Source organism: Antedon bifida, chromosome 9 (genome assembly GCF_963402885.1).
Source record: "Antedon bifida chromosome 9, ecAntBifi1.1, whole genome shotgun sequence".
Taxonomy (NCBI): Eukaryota; Metazoa; Echinodermata; class Crinoidea; order Comatulida; family Antedonidae; genus Antedon; species Antedon bifida.
In genome coordinates, this window is record NC_136234.1 from 7,537,305 (window position 1) to 7,558,730 (window position 21,426).

At 32.1% G+C, this 21,426-nt stretch overlaps 3 protein-coding genes and 1 pseudogene across 3 annotated transcripts in view; 1 reads left to right on the forward strand and 3 right to left on the reverse strand.

Moving 5' to 3' along the window:
- LOC144852343 (NF-kappa-B inhibitor epsilon-like) overlaps positions 1-21,426 on the reverse strand; it is a 119,721-nt gene that overhangs the window by 20,006 nt on the left and 78,289 nt on the right. The window lies entirely within an intron of this gene.
- Positions 12,488-13,917, reverse strand: LOC144851534 (fatty acid-binding protein pseudogene; annotated as a pseudogene).
- On the reverse strand, positions 14,254-15,653 carry LOC144852853 (ADP-ribosylation factor 3-like). The gene is made up of 4 exons (XM_078710874.1): positions 15,538-15,653; positions 15,225-15,401; positions 14,767-14,904; positions 14,254-14,502 (listed from the first exon to the last, which is right to left on the reverse strand). Exons 1-4 carry the CDS (start codon positions 15,632-15,634, stop codon positions 14,345-14,347), a joined length of 570 nt encoding a protein of 189 aa, XP_078567000.1. The 5' UTR covers positions 15,635-15,653; the 3' UTR covers positions 14,254-14,344.
- LOC144851519 (ras-related protein Rab-4B) lies at positions 16,387-21,005 on the forward strand. Its single transcript, XM_078709028.1, has 7 exons — positions 16,387-16,529; positions 17,156-17,236; positions 17,684-17,798; positions 17,999-18,061; positions 19,304-19,458; positions 19,611-19,706; positions 19,863-21,005. Exons 1-7 carry the CDS (start codon positions 16,514-16,516, stop codon positions 19,982-19,984), a joined length of 648 nt encoding a protein of 215 aa, XP_078565154.1. The 5' UTR covers positions 16,387-16,513; the 3' UTR covers positions 19,985-21,005.

The following is a 21,426-nucleotide window of genomic DNA, read 5'->3' on the forward strand; positions in this document are numbered from 1 at the left end:
AGTACGCCTATGTTACTGATCATTAATTTTTACGAAAAAATAAAAGCATATTGTTATAAGTGTAACTGGTGAGATTGTATCCAGGTAATATTGTTTTGTAAAATGTGATGAAAGTTTGAACGTATAAAATAATTGTACTGTATGAGTTTTATTTATTATCACGATGTTTGACTGATGTAACTTGGACCGGCTTATTCAATGCAATTACTGACACCATTTTAAGCACATTCTTATCAACGATGGATGTACGGATACACCCAACTACTATATACTAAATACAATCACCATGACAAAAGGTATTAGTTACAATACTTTATATGTGCTGCCTGTTACAAATCGAATTTGAGGACTAACATAACTCGTGCAATGGTGATATGGTGTACATTAATGTTCAACAAAATTGAACCGTGTTAAAACTCATGAATAAAGAAATACAAATTCAGTTTTAAAAAGAGATGTGAATGCTGTGTCTTAAAATGGTTTTAGAATTGTAAAATAAAAGTTACAAAAAAACAGGGTTTTGGCGTTGGATGTCTTATTTGTAAACGACAATATGCGTAGGAATGACGACGAAAATCCAATTAAGTTATCGCGTGTATCTCGTTTTATTAAAAGGCTTCCTCCAGTTCGATATTATTACCAACGTCTGTTTCGCCATATCATCATTATTAACGCAAAGTAAAATGTTAAATTAGAAAGTGTTTTGATAATTTGATCCGATGGGACAGCATAAAGGCAGCCGCAATGTCACGTGTTCATTGGCTTATTTGGTCCAAATGCCAAGGGACATACAAAAGACCAAGCAAACCTGCAACCCATCCACGTATTGAACGTAAAACACATTCATTAAAGTTAACCGTCTACATTTTAAAATACCTGAAGTTGGGAGAATTTACGCAACTTTAAAGACTATAGTATTTCTTTTTTGGTAAATTCTTTTATATATATATATTTTTTTCATGTCGCGGATGTTCTAAATCATGAGGAATTGTAATTCCTCCATGTTCTCATCACGAAATAAAATGTAACAACATTACAATTAACGGCCAAAAATATGTGTTATTGAAGTTTTAACTTTATTTCTTTAGGCCTAAAGAAAAAAAAATGTATTGAGTCTACTCTCATTGTTTGTCCGGCGCCGCGTACATTTTAATTAATATCCCGCATAACATTACATTAATCAAACAATTGCATATGTTATCTTGTTTATTTGATAGTTGGTCAAGTCGCTGTACTTTATCGTCGTCGAACGCCAGACAAGATTGATTCTTTGTTTAACTTTCAATCGAACGGTCTGTTGTGATAAAAGCAGACAGACACTTGACGAAAATATCTATTAATTTATAATGCAAGATCAGGAAAGACTGACTCTTCCCTAACAAGATCAGTAATTTATCAGGATTTTTGCATTCATTCCTTTGCTCGATATTACAAATATTATAAATAACATTTCATAATTAATAACACTAAAAACATTAAGAATATTTATCACTAACAATTATATGAAAATGATTTTTTTATGGTCACAGTTTTCCGATTTATTCGTCGTGCTTTTGTAGTTCGTTGATACATTTGTTGTTGGTAAGTTTTTTTGCTGGATGAGTGCAATTGATATAGAAATAAATATTGATACAAAAATGGACATTGTCTCATCGTTCCTATCCTCGTTGAATATTATTAATGTTTAAAAAATCATTTGAAACATTGTGTATTATATTTTTACATCTCAGGTTAAAATCTTAAATGAATTTTAAGCATATACTATTACACATTTTGTGAAAGATGATGAAGATACCGTATTTAAATCGGACTGATCTTTTCCATTAATAAACATACATTAGCCCAATTTACTTAATTTGCTTAACGATCTCATGTGAGACCATGGCTCAACCTTTTAGAAAACAAACGGTGCACATTCGTGGAAATTCGTTAACATTTTACAATTCGCGAGCTGAAACCCAGTTGGGCCTTCACTTTAGTCATAATGACCACAGAGGCCGATATGACATTGAGATGTACACTATTGAATCTAATGGGGAAAACTAAAACATTTTTGACCTTCACTCTTCTTAATATGAATTTAAATAAAACATACATAAATTAACGTTAAACGTACTTTACAAATCAAACATCAATCACATCAGGTATTAATGTCATTTCTGTTGTTACAAAAATGTCATACACAAAGTACATTAATCAATCAGAAATTATTTAAGAATAATTTGGATCAAAAGTGATGTATCACTCTCTTGTTCAATATACGTCTACTCTTAAACACATAGATATATAACATGAAAATATAGGTATGTCTATTAAAACATTTAACCAATCACACCTAAATAATATGAATTAATTATGTTACTGGAATGTATTAACACAATAATAATTCACAAAGTGATTGACTATAATCAAATAATTATTATCAATAATATATTTGCGTGTGAATTGGGTTGTTTCTATAACCTTTACATCGGCATTGATCCACGATGACTGTACTCACAACCTTCCAACATTTCGCAGGTATTAATAGTATTGATTAATAGTAAGATACGATCACGGGTAAGCGTTTACGGATCAATATGAACATTCTATCAAAATGAAACCTTAAATAAGTGTGGACGTAGGCCCCCTTCAATGATTTAGACAAGGTATCAGCTACGATTTGACGAATTGCTCTCTCCCCCGCAGCCTGTCACCTAAACAATGATATATATATAAATATCTCACATTCAAGAATATAAAAAACACAGCGATAATGCCTACATTGCAGATTGACCAGGCTGCATTCGATATTTCATTTTCATCATCCCTAATTGTGATATTTTTTAATTGTATAGCTATCTCTTCATTTTGCAATTATACTAAGTGTTTTGTCATTTTATCGTCTTATTTTTTTTTACTGCTTATTTAAATCATTTTGTATCGCTCCTTTATTGAAAAAAAATATGCCTATTTGATATATTTATTATACTATTAAGGTTTAAACAAAATTAAAACGTAAAAAAATGATAAAAAGCCAGATTAATAATAAGGAAATTGCGTGTTAAGATCACCATTGAAGCAGCACCTATGGAAGGCTGTCCCCTGAGGATGTACGGTGTATCTGTTCACAAGATGACCAGGTGGCTTAGCCTAGAATTCGATCTAAATTGGATAATTTGTTGTTTCTAGAACACAGTGTCCGTACTGTCAGATTAGTTGGCCTATTTCAATAAATTATAAGAGCTACAATTACTAGAATTCGCAAAGCATTATGGGTACTTAATGTGACAATACGCATTAAGCGTATTTCACAGGCCTAAATGGCTGATCCGGAAATTCTTAAAACGATTTTAGCGGAAGGCAACATCGTTGAAGTGTGATTTACTATCATAATTAAAGGTTTTACTACTGGTCAAATATGATTGACAGGAAATACCTACGACTCACATCCACGGTACTTTTGAACAATTTAGATAATCACTCGCTTACGAAAATTATTCTATTTTCATCACTTTAAATGTGATTTTGACCTTGAACGATTGAATGCGCACGTCTTGAACACAACAACATAATACACTTATGGCAAATCCGTGCTCCTCGTGAATGTTACTCTGTCAATTGTAATGTTGCTTGTCAAAATCTTTAGTTAAGGATAATCCTCAACAAATTAGTCATACATTGTTTACACAGTTTCTTGAGAAATCGTTTTATTTGAGTATTTGAAAATAATATGCGTACCGTAGCCTATAATATTCAGAGCTGAAAGCATATTCAATCAGCTAACAACATTGGCAGACCACCTTTAGTTTTGTTATATCGGCTTCGTGGATTCGAGATCTTCTGTAGCAGCAATAATATTTCCATTCAAGTTTAGGCCTATATTGCCAATAAAAACAGAAATAAGCATAAATGAATATATTTTATACTTATGATGAAAAGAAGATGTTGAAAAGATTTTCCTGTTTTAACCAAGACCCTCCCATTTGACTAAGTACAGTACATGCAGCCCCTTTGTCATATCTAGCATATTTTTACGGGGCGCCGTTTGGGACATTGCTAATTTTGTCGAAATATTACAATTTTGTCTACACATAATTAATTTTGTCAATACAAAATTCATTTTGTCAACACAAAATTCATTTTGTCAACACAAAATTCATTTTGTATTGACAAAATTCATTTTGTGTTGACAAAATTTATTCTGTGTGGACAAAATTCATTTTGTCTCGACAAAATTCATTCTGTGTAAACAAAATTCATTCTGTGTAGACAAAATTAATTCTGTGTTGACAAAATTAATTCTGTGTAGACAAAATTCATTCTGTAACGAAAAAAATCATTTTGTGGCGACAAAATTAATTCTGTGTTGACAAAATTCATTTTGTGTAGACAAAATTAATTCTGTGTGGACAAAATTAATTCTGTGTAGACAAAATTCATTCTGTAACGACAAAATTCATTTTGTGGCGACAAAATGTATTCTGTGTAGACAAAATTTATTCTGTGTAGACAAATCATTCTGTGTAGACAAAATGAATTTTGTTGCAACAAAATTCATTTTGTCGCGACAAAATGAATTTTGTTAGCCTAGCCTACTCAAGCGTGGGACAAAACGTTTTTTAAAACATTTTGTCCCACGCTTGAGTAGGCTCGGTTTTAACATTTAAATTAGAAGGCGGCGGAGTTTAAACGTGAAAAGGGCAAGACAGGGTGAAGCTATAAATGATGACAGCGCGCGAATCTTTGACATTTGTTATTGGTTCAGTTATTATGGCTGAGCATGCCTCCGTCTCTATTGCTATCATATTAATCTATTTTATAATATCAGGGACCCCTGAAAATATCAGATATGATCAGTAATAATTATTATTATAATGTATTCTATATTAAAAAATCGGAAAATGGTTTTCATTAGAGCCCTGCTTATTACTTAAGTAAAATTGTAGTAATGGGGCTATTTAATATTTTGTCGTTTAAAATATTATTTATTAATCTTATAAAATGTATATACTTTATTTTAAAATTAAAGATGTATTGTCTCCCAAAATCATGAAAAATAAAGATTTTTAAAATCGGACTTTGAATAGGCCATTATGCAGTTTTAATGAAGTTGTTCACTTCCATAAGAAAAAAGAACGGGGAAAAAAATTATTTCACCTATAAAAAGACAAAATAAACAGTTAAATTACCCAAAAAATCATTGGCTTTCAGACAATTTGACCATTTTTTGCTTTAAATTACAGTTTTTTCAGTTAAATAATTTTTTTCCAGACCCAATTTTTTGTGAAAGTGAATAACTATTATGTGACATTAAAATAACATATTCAACAAAAAGATTAAAAAAAACATTTTTTCATGGGACAATATATCTTTAAGATAATAATAATCATTGCAGAAATAATGATGCTGAAAGCTGTCCGTTATTTGAAGAAAAAAAAACATTGAACTGAACTGACTACAAAAGATTGTTCACGTTAGTTTTATTATAACAGTCATCCACCCTGCGAAACCTAATAACAGTCGGAAAGCCGCGTTGGTAACGCATCACTGATTTCATTCATTGTGAGGGCGCGCTTCGTGGAAAATGTTGGAATTTTTGCTATTTTAGTACACTTAGAAAATGGTATAATTTTGATATTAAATGAAATCAATAAACGTATTTCAATAGTTGAACTACAAGTGTAAATAATGATAAAAACTGTGATCTAAATTCCACAGATTTTTTGTTTCAAGAAATATCATTATTTTATGTATAAACTTTTTTACTTTAATTTTTTTTTAAATGATGGTAAAAAATCATTAAATTTCATATTTTCTAGATAAGGTTTCAAAGCGAATTTAAAATCCTTTCAAGATAAACTATTAAGCTATCTATTAAAATAAAAATCTAATTTTAAGCTTTCTTGGGATGCAACTCCCACTAATCAAACCAAACCTACTACATTTCTGTTCTGTTTCGATCGAAAAATCGCCATTTTGAAACTTTGTTTACGTTTTACGAAGCTGGTACGAATCGTCCCGGACCGAATCGTGTCTGTGTTCAATACGGTTTTCATGCAGGCGTATTACGGCATAGGCCTAAGATTTCAATTTGCTCCCCGATTATTGTTCTATTTGGTTTCTGAGCTAGGAAAGGCTACCTACTATAATTACTTACTTGATTTCTAGCCTAGCTAAGCCTAAAAATAGTATTTTCTAGGCCTAGCTAGGCTGAGTAATTCTGATATAATACTAATATATAGATAGGTAGGCCTACCCTAGTGAGTGTTAATAATAGTAGCTGGGTATTCTATAGTCTAGGCTGGTGGTAGGTCTATCCCAGCTCTGCTCATATACCAAGCAAGAAGAAGCCTGAAGAAGCCTGAAGGAGAAACTAGGCCCAGAACAAATAAAAAACTGTTAAAAAAACAATAAATGGAAAATAACCAATTTTCAATTTATATATGGGGAATGTTTTATAAAATCGGGCATGTTTGTTTCAGAGACTCAAACGTGTATTTTTATATGGTCATGTTTTTAAAAAAGATAATTATGGGCCCAGCTGAAACCAAGATATAAAAATATAAGTCCATCATTTACTTGAGTATTGTTACAGTGATTGGTTGGTACTCAGTATTTCAGTATCTGGCAGTAAATGTCACACTTGTATATAAATATTACTTTATTAGATACAACTTGCATTTCACACAAGCAACCAATTTTTTTTTTACGTATACAGAATGTGAAAAAGCAGTTTTTAATACAAATATCTTTCAAACAATACTGATATAAATAGTAAATACTACTACTGTATATATTATTTAAATAGCACCTTGTTCATCAAACATAACAAACTAGCTAGGCCTATATCATATTGTTTTATATGTTTATATTGTATGTATCTGTGTGACTGGTTAATAAAGTAAATCAATCAATCAATTGCAACTTAATTTATATCTTATCATTGACTGATCTGAAACGCTTCTAAAACTTGAATGCGTATGAATGTATATGTTATATTATTATTAGCGAATAAAATGAAAAACTATCAGCTGCAGCAATGATATTGAAATCGAGAAAACCATTACAGCTTCCACCGTCCAACCTCATATTGAAGAACGAGACAGAAAATCGTCGAGTCTTGATACCAACAAAAAACCTAAAATGAAAATGAATAGCTGAAATGTAATGAATGAAACTATTTAAATAATTGTCACTATGATATGAACAAAACATTGCATCGTTATACAGTATAATTATTCAACAACCTGAAAATATTTTCAGATATAGGCCTACCATGAAAAAGCAGCAAATACAAAATTTCCTTATGTCTGTTTATTGTAATAATTATTAATATTATAAATAAATTGTACCCCTCAGTTGTCAATAATTTTACTATAAATAAATATTTAACTATATAGAATAGGTAGGCCTATACCTGTATCAGGCTGCGATTTGCTTAATTATCTTTTTAAAACTTCCCAATGCATCTTCAATATAGAGTAGGATTGTAACGATACTTTAATAATACTAAATTGTAACTAAAGTATTTAAATTATTAACAGAACATGTTACTAGGCCTAGGCCGATATAATACGACAACGATCCACCAGGTCGTGCATATACTCAGATCACCTACAACAACCACAATCAACACACCATGCACCACACACGACGGAACTAGTGCCGCGAGACGTAACAATATATGACATGAGGACCTTTTTTAAAATGTTCGCTATAGGAAGCTTAAATAGGGTTTCAAGCCAATTTTAACGTAAAACAGACTATTGATACTTACTCTATCCATATACGTCGGTTTTTTGGTAATTCACTGTATGGGATGCAAATCCCACTAATGGAAAATTTGTAAACAAACACCTGTTAGAAAACTTCAGTTTTGACGGACGCACACGAACTTTGGAAAGAAATTGTCGCTGACAACAAATCCAACAAATTATTCAGACAATTAGGTGACCTGCGACATCTTAAACATATAAGGAACTGATCTTACCATATATGGTTAATTTTTCGCCTATTAATGTTTATTAAACAGCTATTAAATGACGTATACTTTATGCTAATGTTTTCGCGCGAAACGTTGATGCTTCTGTGCCGAGAGAGGGCTTCTAAAATTTATGACGTCATGCGAAGTCGAAAATTCAGCGATAACGGTCATATTTCCCAACGCGGCTCTCCGACTGATAACCTCTAACCTACAGTAGTAAGTAGGCCAGGTAGCCTACGTTGGCTAGGTTCAGGACTGATTGCCCATAAAACATTCGATGTATAAATATCAACACCCCAGACAGTGTAATAATGACCTTTCCAGACCGAAAACCATTCTGCCCGAAATTACGATACTCTCTCGATACAATTCCATATTTTATTAGTGGAAAATGCATTTTTATTTCAATCTTATCAAGCCAGCCAAAGACTGAATACGTACATCAAAAGTACAAAGAACAATGTAAACCTATAAACAATTATTTGCAATTAGCAATGTATAATAAATAAAATCAACCATGAAGTTGTAAAATTAGCATAGAAACATAACATTTATATCTAGCATTTTTAACATTATTATATTCAAACAACAGCATCGGACTCTGTTTTCAATTTAAATCGTTTGATTCGTGAGTCGAGGTAAAGAAAGTGCTTTACCATTTTTCTTTCAAAAGCATATAGCAAACAAGGCCAACAGCCACTGTAAGTCGCGTGCAGTTCAAAGAGTACAGAAAACGCGATAAAACGCAAAGTGAACATAGTGAACTATAGAGTCGCTTTCACGCGACTAAAAACAAAAGTAAATATAAAACCTAACTAGATAGAAAAACTAAAAACAGTTAATTTAAATATAGAATCATAATTATAAACATATACAGAAACAAAATTTACATATTTGTAACAAAACATATTTTAAATTTAATAAAGACCACATAAATAAATCGAGATAGAATTTGTAGAAGGTAAGTTTGCGTTTGCTGGTTTTTACAAAATAATGCTAATACACGCGTCCACACAAATGGTGCACCTATTAACAATTTGTTGGCACCGGTGTAGAGGAGGTCGTAAAACGATATTCGCGCGCTGTTTGATCGTACGCCTATAACTGTCAATCTTCGAGTTTCCAATAACAACCCCGCCTTCTAATTTAAATGTTAAAACGTTTTGTCCCACGCTTGAGTAGGCTCGGCTAACAAAATTCATTTTGTCGCGACAAAATGAATTTTGTTGCAACAAAATGAATTTTGTCTACACATAATGAATTTTGTCTACACAGAATGAATTTTGTCTACACAGAATAAATTTTGTCTACACAGAATACATTTTGTCGCCACAAAATGAATTTTGTCATTACAGGATTAATTTTGTCTACACAGAATTAATTTTTGTCTACACAGAATTAATTTTGTCCACACAGAATTAATTTTGTCTACACAAAATGAATTTTGTCTACACAAAATGAATTTTGTCGTTACAGAATGAATTTTGTCGTTACAGAATTAATTTTGTCTACACAGAATTAATTTTGTCAACACAGAATTAATTTTGTCTACACAGAATTAATTTTGTTTACACAGAATTAATTTTGTCGAGACAAAATGAATTTTGTCCACACAGAATAAATTTTGTCAACACAAAATGAATTTTGTCAATACAAAATGAATTTTGTGTTGACAAAATGAATTTTGTATTGACAAAATTAATTATGTGTAGACAAAATTGTAATATTTCGACAAAATTAGCAATGTTTCATACGGCGCCCCGTATATTTTGGGTACTAACACACACGCTCCTCCTCCGCCTCGTCGACAACGCCAACCACATGGCATACTAATTTCCAAGCTCATGTGTATTATCAGGCATTTTATCACGTTTGGTAAAAAACAGTTTTTAATAAGGCTTAGTGTTATGCGTCATAAATCAATATTTAGCATTGCTTGATTGCCAAGTCAACTCAAGAATGAAATGAAATGTTTTTTTGTTTTTTTCAGTCCACAGTTTTCCATTTTGTTAATATATGTTCTAGATTGCATTTCAACTTTTATGGCAGTCTATGGAAAATAATGCCATACAACTTTGTTTCTGATTTAAAGTCCACTTGTGTAGGCCTGATATTTACAACCCTCAAAATATCTTTAAAAAAAATAAAGAAAAACATGTATTCATTATTTTCCATAAAAAAAAATATCTGTAGAGGTTCGAACGTAATCCTTTCTTTACGCCACAAAGTAAATTGAACAGCTGATAATAGTCTACTTATACGTGTATTACGTAATTCATCATTACGTCATAAATATCATACTAACCTTGTTAGTGTTAGAACTAAAATGACCAGTTAGCTCAGTCGCCACGTATATCGTGGGTTCGAAGTTAAAGCTATGCGAGCAAAATGTGTTTGGGATTCCCAGAATAATACGTCCCCCTTTCCACCACACATCATGAGGCGACAACATTAATGCATCTGGTGATGTGCTGGAAACGACCCCAAAAGGCTGTGGCAGGGCCTTAGTGCTGAGGCAACCTTTTTTTTAATTTAATTTTTTTTTCAACCTGTATTCGATCTTGTAAATTTTATGTTTGGCGCCCTCAATTTTAAAAGAAATTGAATTTATATTTCATCGCTGCTATTGTTTAATTTTTTGGCGGCACGGTATTTTTTTTTTAGATATTCAATTCTATCCCGTACAGATTCCCATGTCTTGTATGGGCAATCTGGAAAGGCTTCCAGCAATTCTCGGGTGATACTGCCCCAAACCCTCGAATTGTACTTCATTCCCTCGAATCCTTCTTGATGGGATTTCTGGCCCCATATTTCAATAAGAGCATGCGTCTCCGCATGGCTCCAGTTTCTTTTTCTTATTTCAGTTTTCTTCTTCCTTTTGTCTGCCATCGTTATACGTTCTCTACAGCTAGTTTTGTTTCTCAAAATGGTTTACCGTTCGCGCGATTTTTGAGGTGACTACTTCTTCGCATGCAGCTAAAGTAAAATGACGTCACGTTAAAGCAGAGTATCCTGCATATTAAATAAAGTAAACTTGCTGAGCGTGTTTTCCACACCACGCGCGACGCGAGATTTATCGAAACTCCTGAGCCATCGACTGACGATCATGTTTTTAACAATTAAAATCACGGCATATACAACAAAATATAATTGTTTTCACTGCTGAGCGCGCAAGAGAGACGTGGTGACAAATATTCCTTTTGCATCATATGCGCGCAGACTCAAACGTGACGTCATTTTACTTTAGCTGCATGCGAAGAAGAAGTAGTCACCGATTTTTGACAATGTGGAAGTAAAGGTCACTATGAAGGTCACAATATTGCGCCCTCAATAGTTACTTGTTTAGGCTGTTTTGTTAGTTGAGGTTAAACTAACCAAGTGGAACAATCCAAGTGCGAATGATGGTAAGATTTTACCTTCGGAAACTTTACCGGGATCTCGGTAAAATCTGCCTATAATTTAATCAAGTGCGAATGAGGCTTTAGTCTTTCGCGGTCAACACGCCACACTTATAAATTATGATTATTGTAATTGTTTTATGAATTGTACAAAAATTAAAATTGGTAATAGGGTTTTTGTGTGTGGCTCGCGCTGTTTGCATTTAATATATTTACTTTCATTTCTGTTAATTAACGTCACGGTCCGCATGCATCGTATGCCTCACTGGCTCACATTTTGGCAATCACTCACCAATGCTGCTCCTGGACACTTTATTTGGTTTCATTTTCCAAAGTATAAGTGCAAGTTCTGGGACCTAGCTTTATTTTCAAAATGACTCTAAAATATTTTGTTTCAAATAGATAATTTCCGGGGGCCTCAGCTTTATTTTAAATAATTTTAGGTAGGTCCGCATTTACGATTCGCACCCTCCCAGACATCTACCCGCCTACGCCTATGAACTACTATTTAATAATTACACTAGTACTGCTATACTACTACATAATTATGGCATTAAGATCTTTTCCCCGAATGATGAGGACATGATATCACATTTTATACAGTTTAATGCACCAATAGCACACCTTACTTTTATAAAACTACAGTATAATTGGTTTAATAAATTTCTTTCCTGCCTTGTATGGTAATTTCCTTCTTATTAAATAAATGTTTTAATAATGTATTTTGTTATTTGCACAAGAAAACAATGGCAATTGACACGTATATTATAAGCTAAGTATTTTATTTATTATTTTTCTGATAAACTTCCTTCTATAGTAATATATATATAATAATATAATATCGTGTCTGATTGAAAGCACTTTCACAGATTATTTCCGTGTGAATGACTCAGCATCGACGTACAGTAGCAAATTTACAAAATATGCAGGTTTTTTTGTTGTAAATAATGCAGGTACTAAGTACCTGTAGTAAGTATATACTTATGTATGATATAAGCCATCAACACCATTACTGCAGGATAGACATATACATGCATGCATAACTAGCCTATACCTCTCATAGGCCACCCTATCTATAATTCTGAATAAATGTTCTGTGATAGAAAAAGAATTATAAATCTAATTAATTTGTATTTCGTATAAATTTTATAACTTTTTGGATGGAAATACATGTGTTATTGTCCTAGTACTGTTCAGAAAATTTCGTTCACAATTTCTGTAAAGTATAAGCTACTATTAAAATTTGATGTATATATGAATGATATACGTATGAAACAATAACTATAGGGCGATCCCTGCTGGAAGACGGTTTAAAGCATTAGATGTTTCCGGCCCGTTGCAGCTGTAAGCCGACTACAATGACTTTAAAGTATTAACATAATACTGTTTAATACACTCTCTTTCCCTATAATTGCAGATCAATTGTCAGCCCTCTTAATATACCATAGCTTTAGAAAAGTAAACTATTTTGTACAGCTGTTACAGCCATTGGTATAGCACTGGTGAAAAACTATAGCTCCGTTTTATTTGTCCAATTGTGTGTAGAAAAATATATTTTATTAAAAACAGTGTAGCAGTAAAACAGGACGGTGGTATGTTCATGTAGCAACTTGAGATATAATTAGCAGCTTACGAAATATCTTTTAGCTACAACATTTCTGATTTGTTGAGTCAGGACTAATTTTCCGTCAATGATTTCCCTTGTTATCGTTGGTAAATCTTCATCATCTTCCACTGGTGAAATGACAAGCCGCTCTCCTTCCCAGTAAGCACGGACTCTTGAATCCCTCTCACCCCATGTTATATTCGACATAAATTCTTCACCAATTTTAAATTCTTGATGTTGATTCTTCAACGTTGTACTTGTTTTAATCACAATAGTGTCACCATTTTGTTCGATCTCCACGGTTGGTTTAACTTTACCAGCCATTTTACGATGTATAATTCCTACATTTAAAGCTTTTAAAAAGGCTTCAAAATTCTCACTTTTATCTAGAACGTATCGACCAGATAGGTTTACCTTTGCCATGACACACTGGTAAAATTAAATAGAGTGTTGACGGTTTCTTAGAGTTGTATGTGCAGCAGTATTGCTGCGTCAGTCAATAAGGAAGACAATCTGTAACGTGTTTGTTTGACCTTAGTACACCATTCACTACATCGATCATTTTATTCGTCTTTTTTTCAACGTTTAGGGATGGTCTGAGAAAATAATCTCGCAGTATTGTATTACAAAATACAACGTCATTTTCACCATTAGTGTTTATTCATGACGTCAGACGTAAAATCATCAATTGAGTATAACAATTTCTTTGATAAAATTGAATGAATTAAAACATTTAAAACATTAACATAATCTATAGTGTATTATGAAAACAACAATTTCTTAGTAATAATTATTGTCCCACCAACATTTTCACTGAGGTATATGTGTTAGAAGAATTCAAAATAACAAATTACAAATTTATATTTATTACTATACTGATTAACAATAAAATAGAAATTAATTACAATACTGTACAACCATGAACCTAATTTTTATAGCAAAACAACGTATAATAATTAACTGTTCAGTGCAATGTAGGCAGCTCACGGTGGCAGTAGAGTACACTGCGTCTGAGCATCGTCATACCATCCTTAACTTATGCATTATTATTATATTATTTATTTTTAAAACCTCCCGAAGAGAAGCACAAAATATTTAAATGCAACAATAATGTGTTAAAAGGCAATAAAATCTACAAATATCGTTATGAAATAAAAAGATGTCATGACCAATACATAGTTTAAATTCTGTACCGGTAAGTATACGGTATGTTATAAATCTGAATGAATTATAAATATACAAATAAAATTTATCTCGATTATTTAAATTCAGATACCATATTACAACTATACATGAAAATACTAAGCGAGTAATTTCCATCTCTTAGCCTACCACCACAATCTCAAAGTGTCTGTTTCTACTTTTTTCGGTGAATTAACGTTTTGATTTCTTGATCATACTTGCAAGTTCATCAACACATTCATAGAGTCCTTGTCCAGTGGTAGCCTGAGCTGCTTGAACGTGCCATGGGTTCCTTCCATTCAACTTGTGAAGACAAAGAGCGTCTGCCAAACTTGATGGAGATAATGAACCTAGAAGAACAGATTGTAAGAACATTGTTTAACTTCTAAATTGCGATTATTACAACAACAAAAACTGTAGATATCCCTTGTTTTACATCTTATGATTGATCGGACCCTTTATTCATTCATGTTTCATTACATAATTTCTAAACATTTCCTACTTTTTTTCATTATTTTCTGTTTTTCCCCTCATTATAATATCATAATTTTAACCTCAAATCGGACTCTCGTTTCAAATTGAAAGAAAGCTCCCAGTCGACAGGGGATTCTTACCAGGCAAGTCTTGTTTATTGGCGATGATGCACAAGGGAACTCCTCTGGTCATCTCGTCACTTTCCAGTATCGCAAACAGTTCTTCCCTTGCTTCTTCAAACCTGGATCTATCAGCACTGTCGACCACGAATATCAACCCTGAAATCATAAAAATGTGTAGACCTATTGAAGACAAATTCGAGTGGTCAGCAGCTCCTCGTCGGTCATGGGCTGTTCGGATTAGGAAGCGTAAACATTTATACACTGTAAACTAATGGTAATGGTTTTTTTTGTGTCAAAAAGAAGATTACTCCCCTGCCGCCCCTGTACCTTGATGAGCGATAAAGATATGAGCTAATATCGCCGTGAACAGAATGAAGGAAAACAAAACACAGGGAACAGTTTGATCATGGAGAACATTGAAAAGAGAAAAAAATACACGATCCGTTTGAAATATTAAAGTTAAAACTGTTGCCTACCTTCTGTTCCCTGGTAATAATGCCTCCAAAGACATCGAATCTTATCCTGACCACCAACGTCCCATACTGTAAAAGATACATGTCTATTTGGCGAAACTTCTTCCACGTTAAATCCAATAGTTGGGATTGTTGTGACCGTTTCATTCAGTTTCAATTTGTAAAGTATTGTTGTTTTACCTGGTTTTAAAACAAGCATTTGCAATAAGTTTAATCATCATAAAAAAACTTCAATGCCCTGAATTTGAAAAGTTATTGAGATAATTTAATCTATAATGATGTGCACATTTATTTGAACAATAAAAAGAAAAGTTACCTGCGGCATCTAAACCCAACATAAGAATTCTCGATGGATTTCCACCCTTGAAAGAACTCATTAAAATATCTCCTAATTTTGAAATCATTAAACCCATATTTTTGCCTTGCTTACAGTGTTCGGTTTGATTGAATATCGAAAATGTCAAAATGTTTCTTTTTTTATTTGAGGGGGCCACGATGTGGTATTGCATACGTGGAGGAGTTCGAAGTTTGCATAATTTCTATAAATAGAATTAATACCGATCGAGCGGGGAATATTGAGTGGTTAATAATTGTTTATATTATTATTATATCGCGTGAACAAAAACACGTCCTCAATCGCCGCATACGTGAAGGACAAGTTAGTATGAATATGCCGTGTCCAACACCAAAAAAAAAGGCAAACCGGAATCCGGCCCGACGTTTGTGTTACGAATTGGTAGGCGGCTAAGTAGGACGACCATGGCTTGATAAATAGAGTCGCCATGTTTTCTTATAACAAACCCTGATATTTGGGAAAATGATATAAAGTTGATTAATTGTAATTCTTTAACCAAATTGGCTAAATCCTAATTATTATTCATTCCATGTTGGACGTGAACAATGATGTTTTTATGTTACAAAGGCGATTACATCATTGTGTATTAATAGAAATCGCCTATTCTATGTTTTACAGTACTTGAAATTGCAGAGCTTATATAGTAAATGAAAAATTAAATTTGATTTATTATTATATTATATCTAATTTAGAAATAAATAGTAATTCACTGTATTTTGAAAGCAAATTGTTTATTTTTGTTTAGATTTGGCATAGAACATGTTTTTAGGTTAAAAAACAGTGTAAAATGTCAAAGGTCAATCCTGACAAACGACGACGAAAGATCCGATCAACTACGAAGGAAATAAATGAAATATTAATTGATTTTTATGCCGACTTTAATTGATCTATTTAAGTTTTCTTGAAAATAGCGATATATAAACTAAATAATAAAGACATGTCAGAATCCTATGGTAGGTTTTATTAAACTATTATTGCAAAGAATCGTTAGTTTATTCTTCTCTCTTTCTAGCCTAGCCTAGAGTGTAGGCTAGTCTGCTTGTCTGTATCTCTCTCTCTATACAAACGAATGTAGCCTGCCTAGGCTAGGCAGTTCATCCAGTGAGTAGTGGTTATACCACCGGCTCCACCTAGGCCTAGGCTAAAATGTACACTGTGTACTGACTGCGAAACCAGTACTTAATTTGGCATACATGGCTGCCGACCCTAGATGAGTATGATTGTTCATCAATCAACTACCACCTGTACCTGTTTAAGTTTTTGATTATAATATTATTAATTCAATTTTAATGAAACCGTTTTCTATTATTAATTAATATTATTTATTAGGTTAGGCATAAAACTATGGGCCTAGCTAAGCTAGCCTAGGCCTAATAATTACTTAATAATATTATAGTTATAGATAATATACTAGTACTAGTTAGGGCCTAGTATATAAATCTAGGCTATGCTTTTAGCCTAATAATTTTAGTCACATATCAGATACCAGATGACTGTCCAGTAGTATCCATTTCATTGTTCTAGTCCCCAATTTTAATTTTTATGCATTTTATTATTATTATTTTATTTACAACTACAGATTTCCTCTTCAAATTTCTTGTAATTGGTAGTGCCGGTACTGGCAAATCCTGTATTCTGCATCAGTTCATTGAAAACAAATGTAAGTACTGTACTAATGTACTACTAACTGTTATTAATTTATTAAAGAATAGACCTTATGTTCTACTTAAAACCTTACTATGTTCTGTATGGTTCCCCCAAAACATGAAAAATGAAGATTGATAAAAATCAAACTTTGAATAGGAAATTTTTCAGTTTTGAATACTTCCACAAAAAAACTTCATTATGAAAAGAAAAAATAAACTGCTAACTGTACTGTACTAAAAACCCATCATTTGAATGGTCTTCATTTTTTTGCTCCAATTTTTGGTCAAAGTGAATAACTATTATGTGACATTAAAATGTTTTAAAAACAAAGAGGGAAGTTGTTTGTGTAATTTGGTTCAGATTGGTCCAAGGAAAGTGGTATTTATCAGTTTATCAAACTTTCTGCTGTTTGACTTTGTGTATGCTTGTGAAAAAGAACATTATTAATCAATTTATTTAGTCAAGCAAGATTCAAATCATACTATTGGTGTAGAATTTGGTTCAAAGATCATCAATGCTGGTGGAAAGTCAGTGAAGTTACAAATCTGGGATACAGCTGGACAAGAAAGATTCAGGTTTGCTGTACTTTATATATAATAATTGAGTAAACTTCATTAATTAAATAATTATTCCAGTAGGTACTTTATTAATTCAAAAACTGCATCAAAATCAATAAACATCTTTAAATCATTTTGTTTGTTTTTTGGACCATCATAATTACAATACTATAATACACAATATAGAGATATGTTGTTTCATATTATTTCTGTAACAGGTCTGTAACTCGGAGCTATTACAGAGGAGCAGCTGGGGCACTATTAGTCTATGACATCACAAGGTATGGCCTACCTCATAAGAATGAATTTGTAACACCTATTAGACAAATCCATGAAAAACTCCAGGGGTTCTTATGGCGGTGTACTGGTGATACTGATACTGATATTATTTTATTGTCCATAGTATATAAAATTGAAATACATTTGAAACTGGCATGAAATATAAAAAAAAAAGATATACTATACAAATTCAGAAGATTACAACAAAATACACAAAAATACATTAAAAGCTAGGTTATGTGTAGAAAGAGATACCAGATTAAAGTCCTTACTCTGTTGCTGAAGTATTTTTTGCATCTCATGGTTTTAAGCACCTTGAACATGCTGCTGGCACCAAAAACTAGAATATCCTTGAATCTAGTCAGCCATTCACAAAACTTTTTATAATAATCATTTCTATGTAAAGCTTCTGATATTGATATTTTTATATATATACATATTTTAATTGTTTTAACTCTGAGCAAATGAATTTCCTCCTTAATAAAATTATTCTGATTCTGAACAGCACAAGATAACATTTAAATTTGTGTGCGAAAGTCTGGATCAACTCCAACTTAAATTTTGTATGTTTCATGGTCTTTTTGTATTTTTAAATAAACTATTGCTTGACATTTTAAAGGTTATCTATATACCACAATAAATAAAAATCCAGACGGACAGCCATAAAAAACTTGTTAAGGAATTACCTATTTATCCGGGCAAGATGCACCCATACAGAATATTGATGCTGTGATTTTGTTGTTATTATTTTTGTATTACATTTCTTTTTGAATTTTGTTATGTTCATCTTTTATTAACTTGACCGAGGACCATATTTTTACAACGTATTAGGGATGTAAATATGATTGCGAGATTAAGGATATCGCCGCACTCGCTTGTCGTTGCCGTAAACTGCTGTGATGTCACAGGTGCATCGCAAAATCTACTTAATGAGTCCAGATAAGCAAAAGAAACCTGTGACGTCACAGGGGGGAGCACGTGCGGCGATATCCTTAATTTCGCGATGGTTCTGAAATCATATGTACATCCCTAATCCGTTGTTAAAATATGGTCCTCAGTCAAGTTGTCCTTTAAATATCTTCCTCAAGCACAAGGCTGATTTATAAGTACAGAATCAAAATAGTAATAAATTGTAAACATTGTTAAAAATAGAAACCTATACAATTATTAAGTTGTATTTTAAGTCTTCTTTCACTAATTCTATTTTGCAATTATGTGTAATAATAACAATAACTTTGTTTTAGTCGTGAGACATACAACGCTTTGACCAAGTGGTTAACAGATGCCAGAACACTTGCCAGCCCAAACATTGTAATAATACTGTGTGGGAATAAGAAAGACTTGGATGCAGACAGAGAAGTTACCTTTCTTGAAGCCAGTCGATTTGCACAAGAAAATGGTAACAATTACATTGATCGAATTAAGAAATTATTAAATTTATTATATAAACTAGAAATTTACCATCAAATATTGATAATAACATTAATAAATGCTATTTATTGCACTAAATACAGTATTAACTAATTTAGTAAATGACTATGATTTATGTAGAGATGATGTTCTTGGAAACAAGTGCTTTGACAGGAGAAAATGTTGAAGAGGCATTTCTGAAATGTGCAAGATCCATATTGAACAAAATAGAATCTGGTTAGTACTGTACATAACACATACTATGATCCTATTATGGTTTAAATTTGTTTTTCATTTTATGCTTATCCAACAGGGAATAACTCGCCAATTACAGGATGGATAAACTTGTATCATTTATCATGCTTTTATACCTTTCATTTCCTTTTTTTTTAGGTGAATTGGATCCAGAAAGAATGGGCTCTGGGATCCAATATGGTGATGCATCATTACGGAAAATTGCGAGACAACCACAAAGAACAGCTGGAAGTGGCAGCCAACAAACATGCTCCTGCTAACAATGAGAACTACAACATACTGTAAACATATCGTACATTTATCTATATACAGTATAAAATGTATAATAAAATATGTATCATAGTTGACCAATTATCTGAATCCTTGAATGCTCCTTGGGAATGTATTTTGTTGTAAAAAACATGATCAAATCAGTGCAATGATTATTTTCAGTTCATTTTGCATTTAGCTCATTTTATAACAATAGATAACAGATAAGCAAGCAAAAAGCAACATTTTGTAAAAACAATTAAAACAGTTTAAATATTTCTGCATTCCAAATCATGATTTATTTCTATCTATTAGAATCAAATTAATATAAAATTTCAAAGTCCATTGGTGGGTTCAATATGACATTGTTTAGCTGTGTTAGAATAGAGAGATATACAAAGGAGTAATAATTGGTACAGGTGAACAGAAACAAAATGTTGATAGCTTTGTACGTTTGCTAATGTTCGATAAAGTTATAGTTGTGTACCATTTATTTTAGAAAGTATAATATTAAATGTCGTATTCATATAGTTTATGAGTATATTATTATAAATACCTGCAAATCAATATTTATTTAGTGTATGTTTACTGGGTTGATATAGTTTATATGTAAATAATGTTTTAGTACTCACTGCGTCCATAAAATATAAACTTGTGTGCACTGTATTATGTAGAAAGTCTCAATGCGCATGTATCATCACATTTACTTGGTATTTCACATTACATGTAATGAATAATTTTATTATTGTTTTTACTTTCTTGTTCTTAATAGTAAACAGAGATATGTATAGATACAATAAAAGCACATTGTAGTTATACTGAAATGTAACAAAGCAAATTATTTCTAATGATTTTTGCTTGGTAAAGATTTTTTATGTCATCTTGTTTTGATTTCTATGTTTTTTCCAACATTTTTAGAATTATTATACAGTACGTAATGCATTTATGTTTAATAAATGAACATTAAATAATTTACATTCAAAATATGAATTTTTATCAATAGCTTATGTAAAATCCAAGATGAATAAAAATTACAGTACCATAAATTGGTAATATTAATAGTATTGCTTCTTATTTTTTAAGTTTCAGTATTCCTATTGTTCACATAAAGTATAAAATTAATAATTATTATAATTATTATTAACAGAAAAAAAACTTAATCTGTAGAGATTCAAACCACAGCTAGAGTTGAGAGTAGCCAAACTAGAGTAATTGCCTGTTACGTCACAAAGTCCATGAATCGTGCGTGGTTCCCACTAGAGACGCACAACGACGTAACTCAACGTAAGGGATTTGACCAATTACAAGCGATGAATTAATCAATGTGTTCCTTGTCATTGGTCAACTCACTTGCGTTGCGTTTACGTGTGTGCGTTGCTTTAGCAGTGTGGTGACAATAGTCCATGCATGCGCGCGTACGTAGAGAGAGGTATTTGGAAGATGGAAACATACT

Coding starts and splice junctions, on each gene's coding strand:
- LOC144851519 (XM_078709028.1), top strand. Junction 18,062..19,303: donor TTAGTCTATGACATCACAAG/GTATGGCCTACC, acceptor ACTTTGTTTTAG/TCGTGAGACATACAACGCTT. Junction 19,707..19,862: donor ATTGAACAAAATAGAATCTG/GTTAGTACTGTA, acceptor CTTTTTTTTTAG/GTGAATTGGATCCAGAAAGA.
- LOC144852853 (XM_078710874.1), bottom strand. CDS start 15,634: ATGGGTTTAATGATTTCAAAATTAGGAGATATTTTAATGAGTTCTTTC. Junction 14,905..15,224: donor TTATTACCAGGGAACAGAAG/GTAGGCAACAGT, acceptor TTATGATTTCAG/GGTTGATATTCGTGGTCGAC. Junction 14,503..14,766: donor CAATAAACAAGACTTGCCTG/GTAAGAATCCCC, acceptor CTGTTCTTCTAG/GTTCATTATCTCCATCAAGT.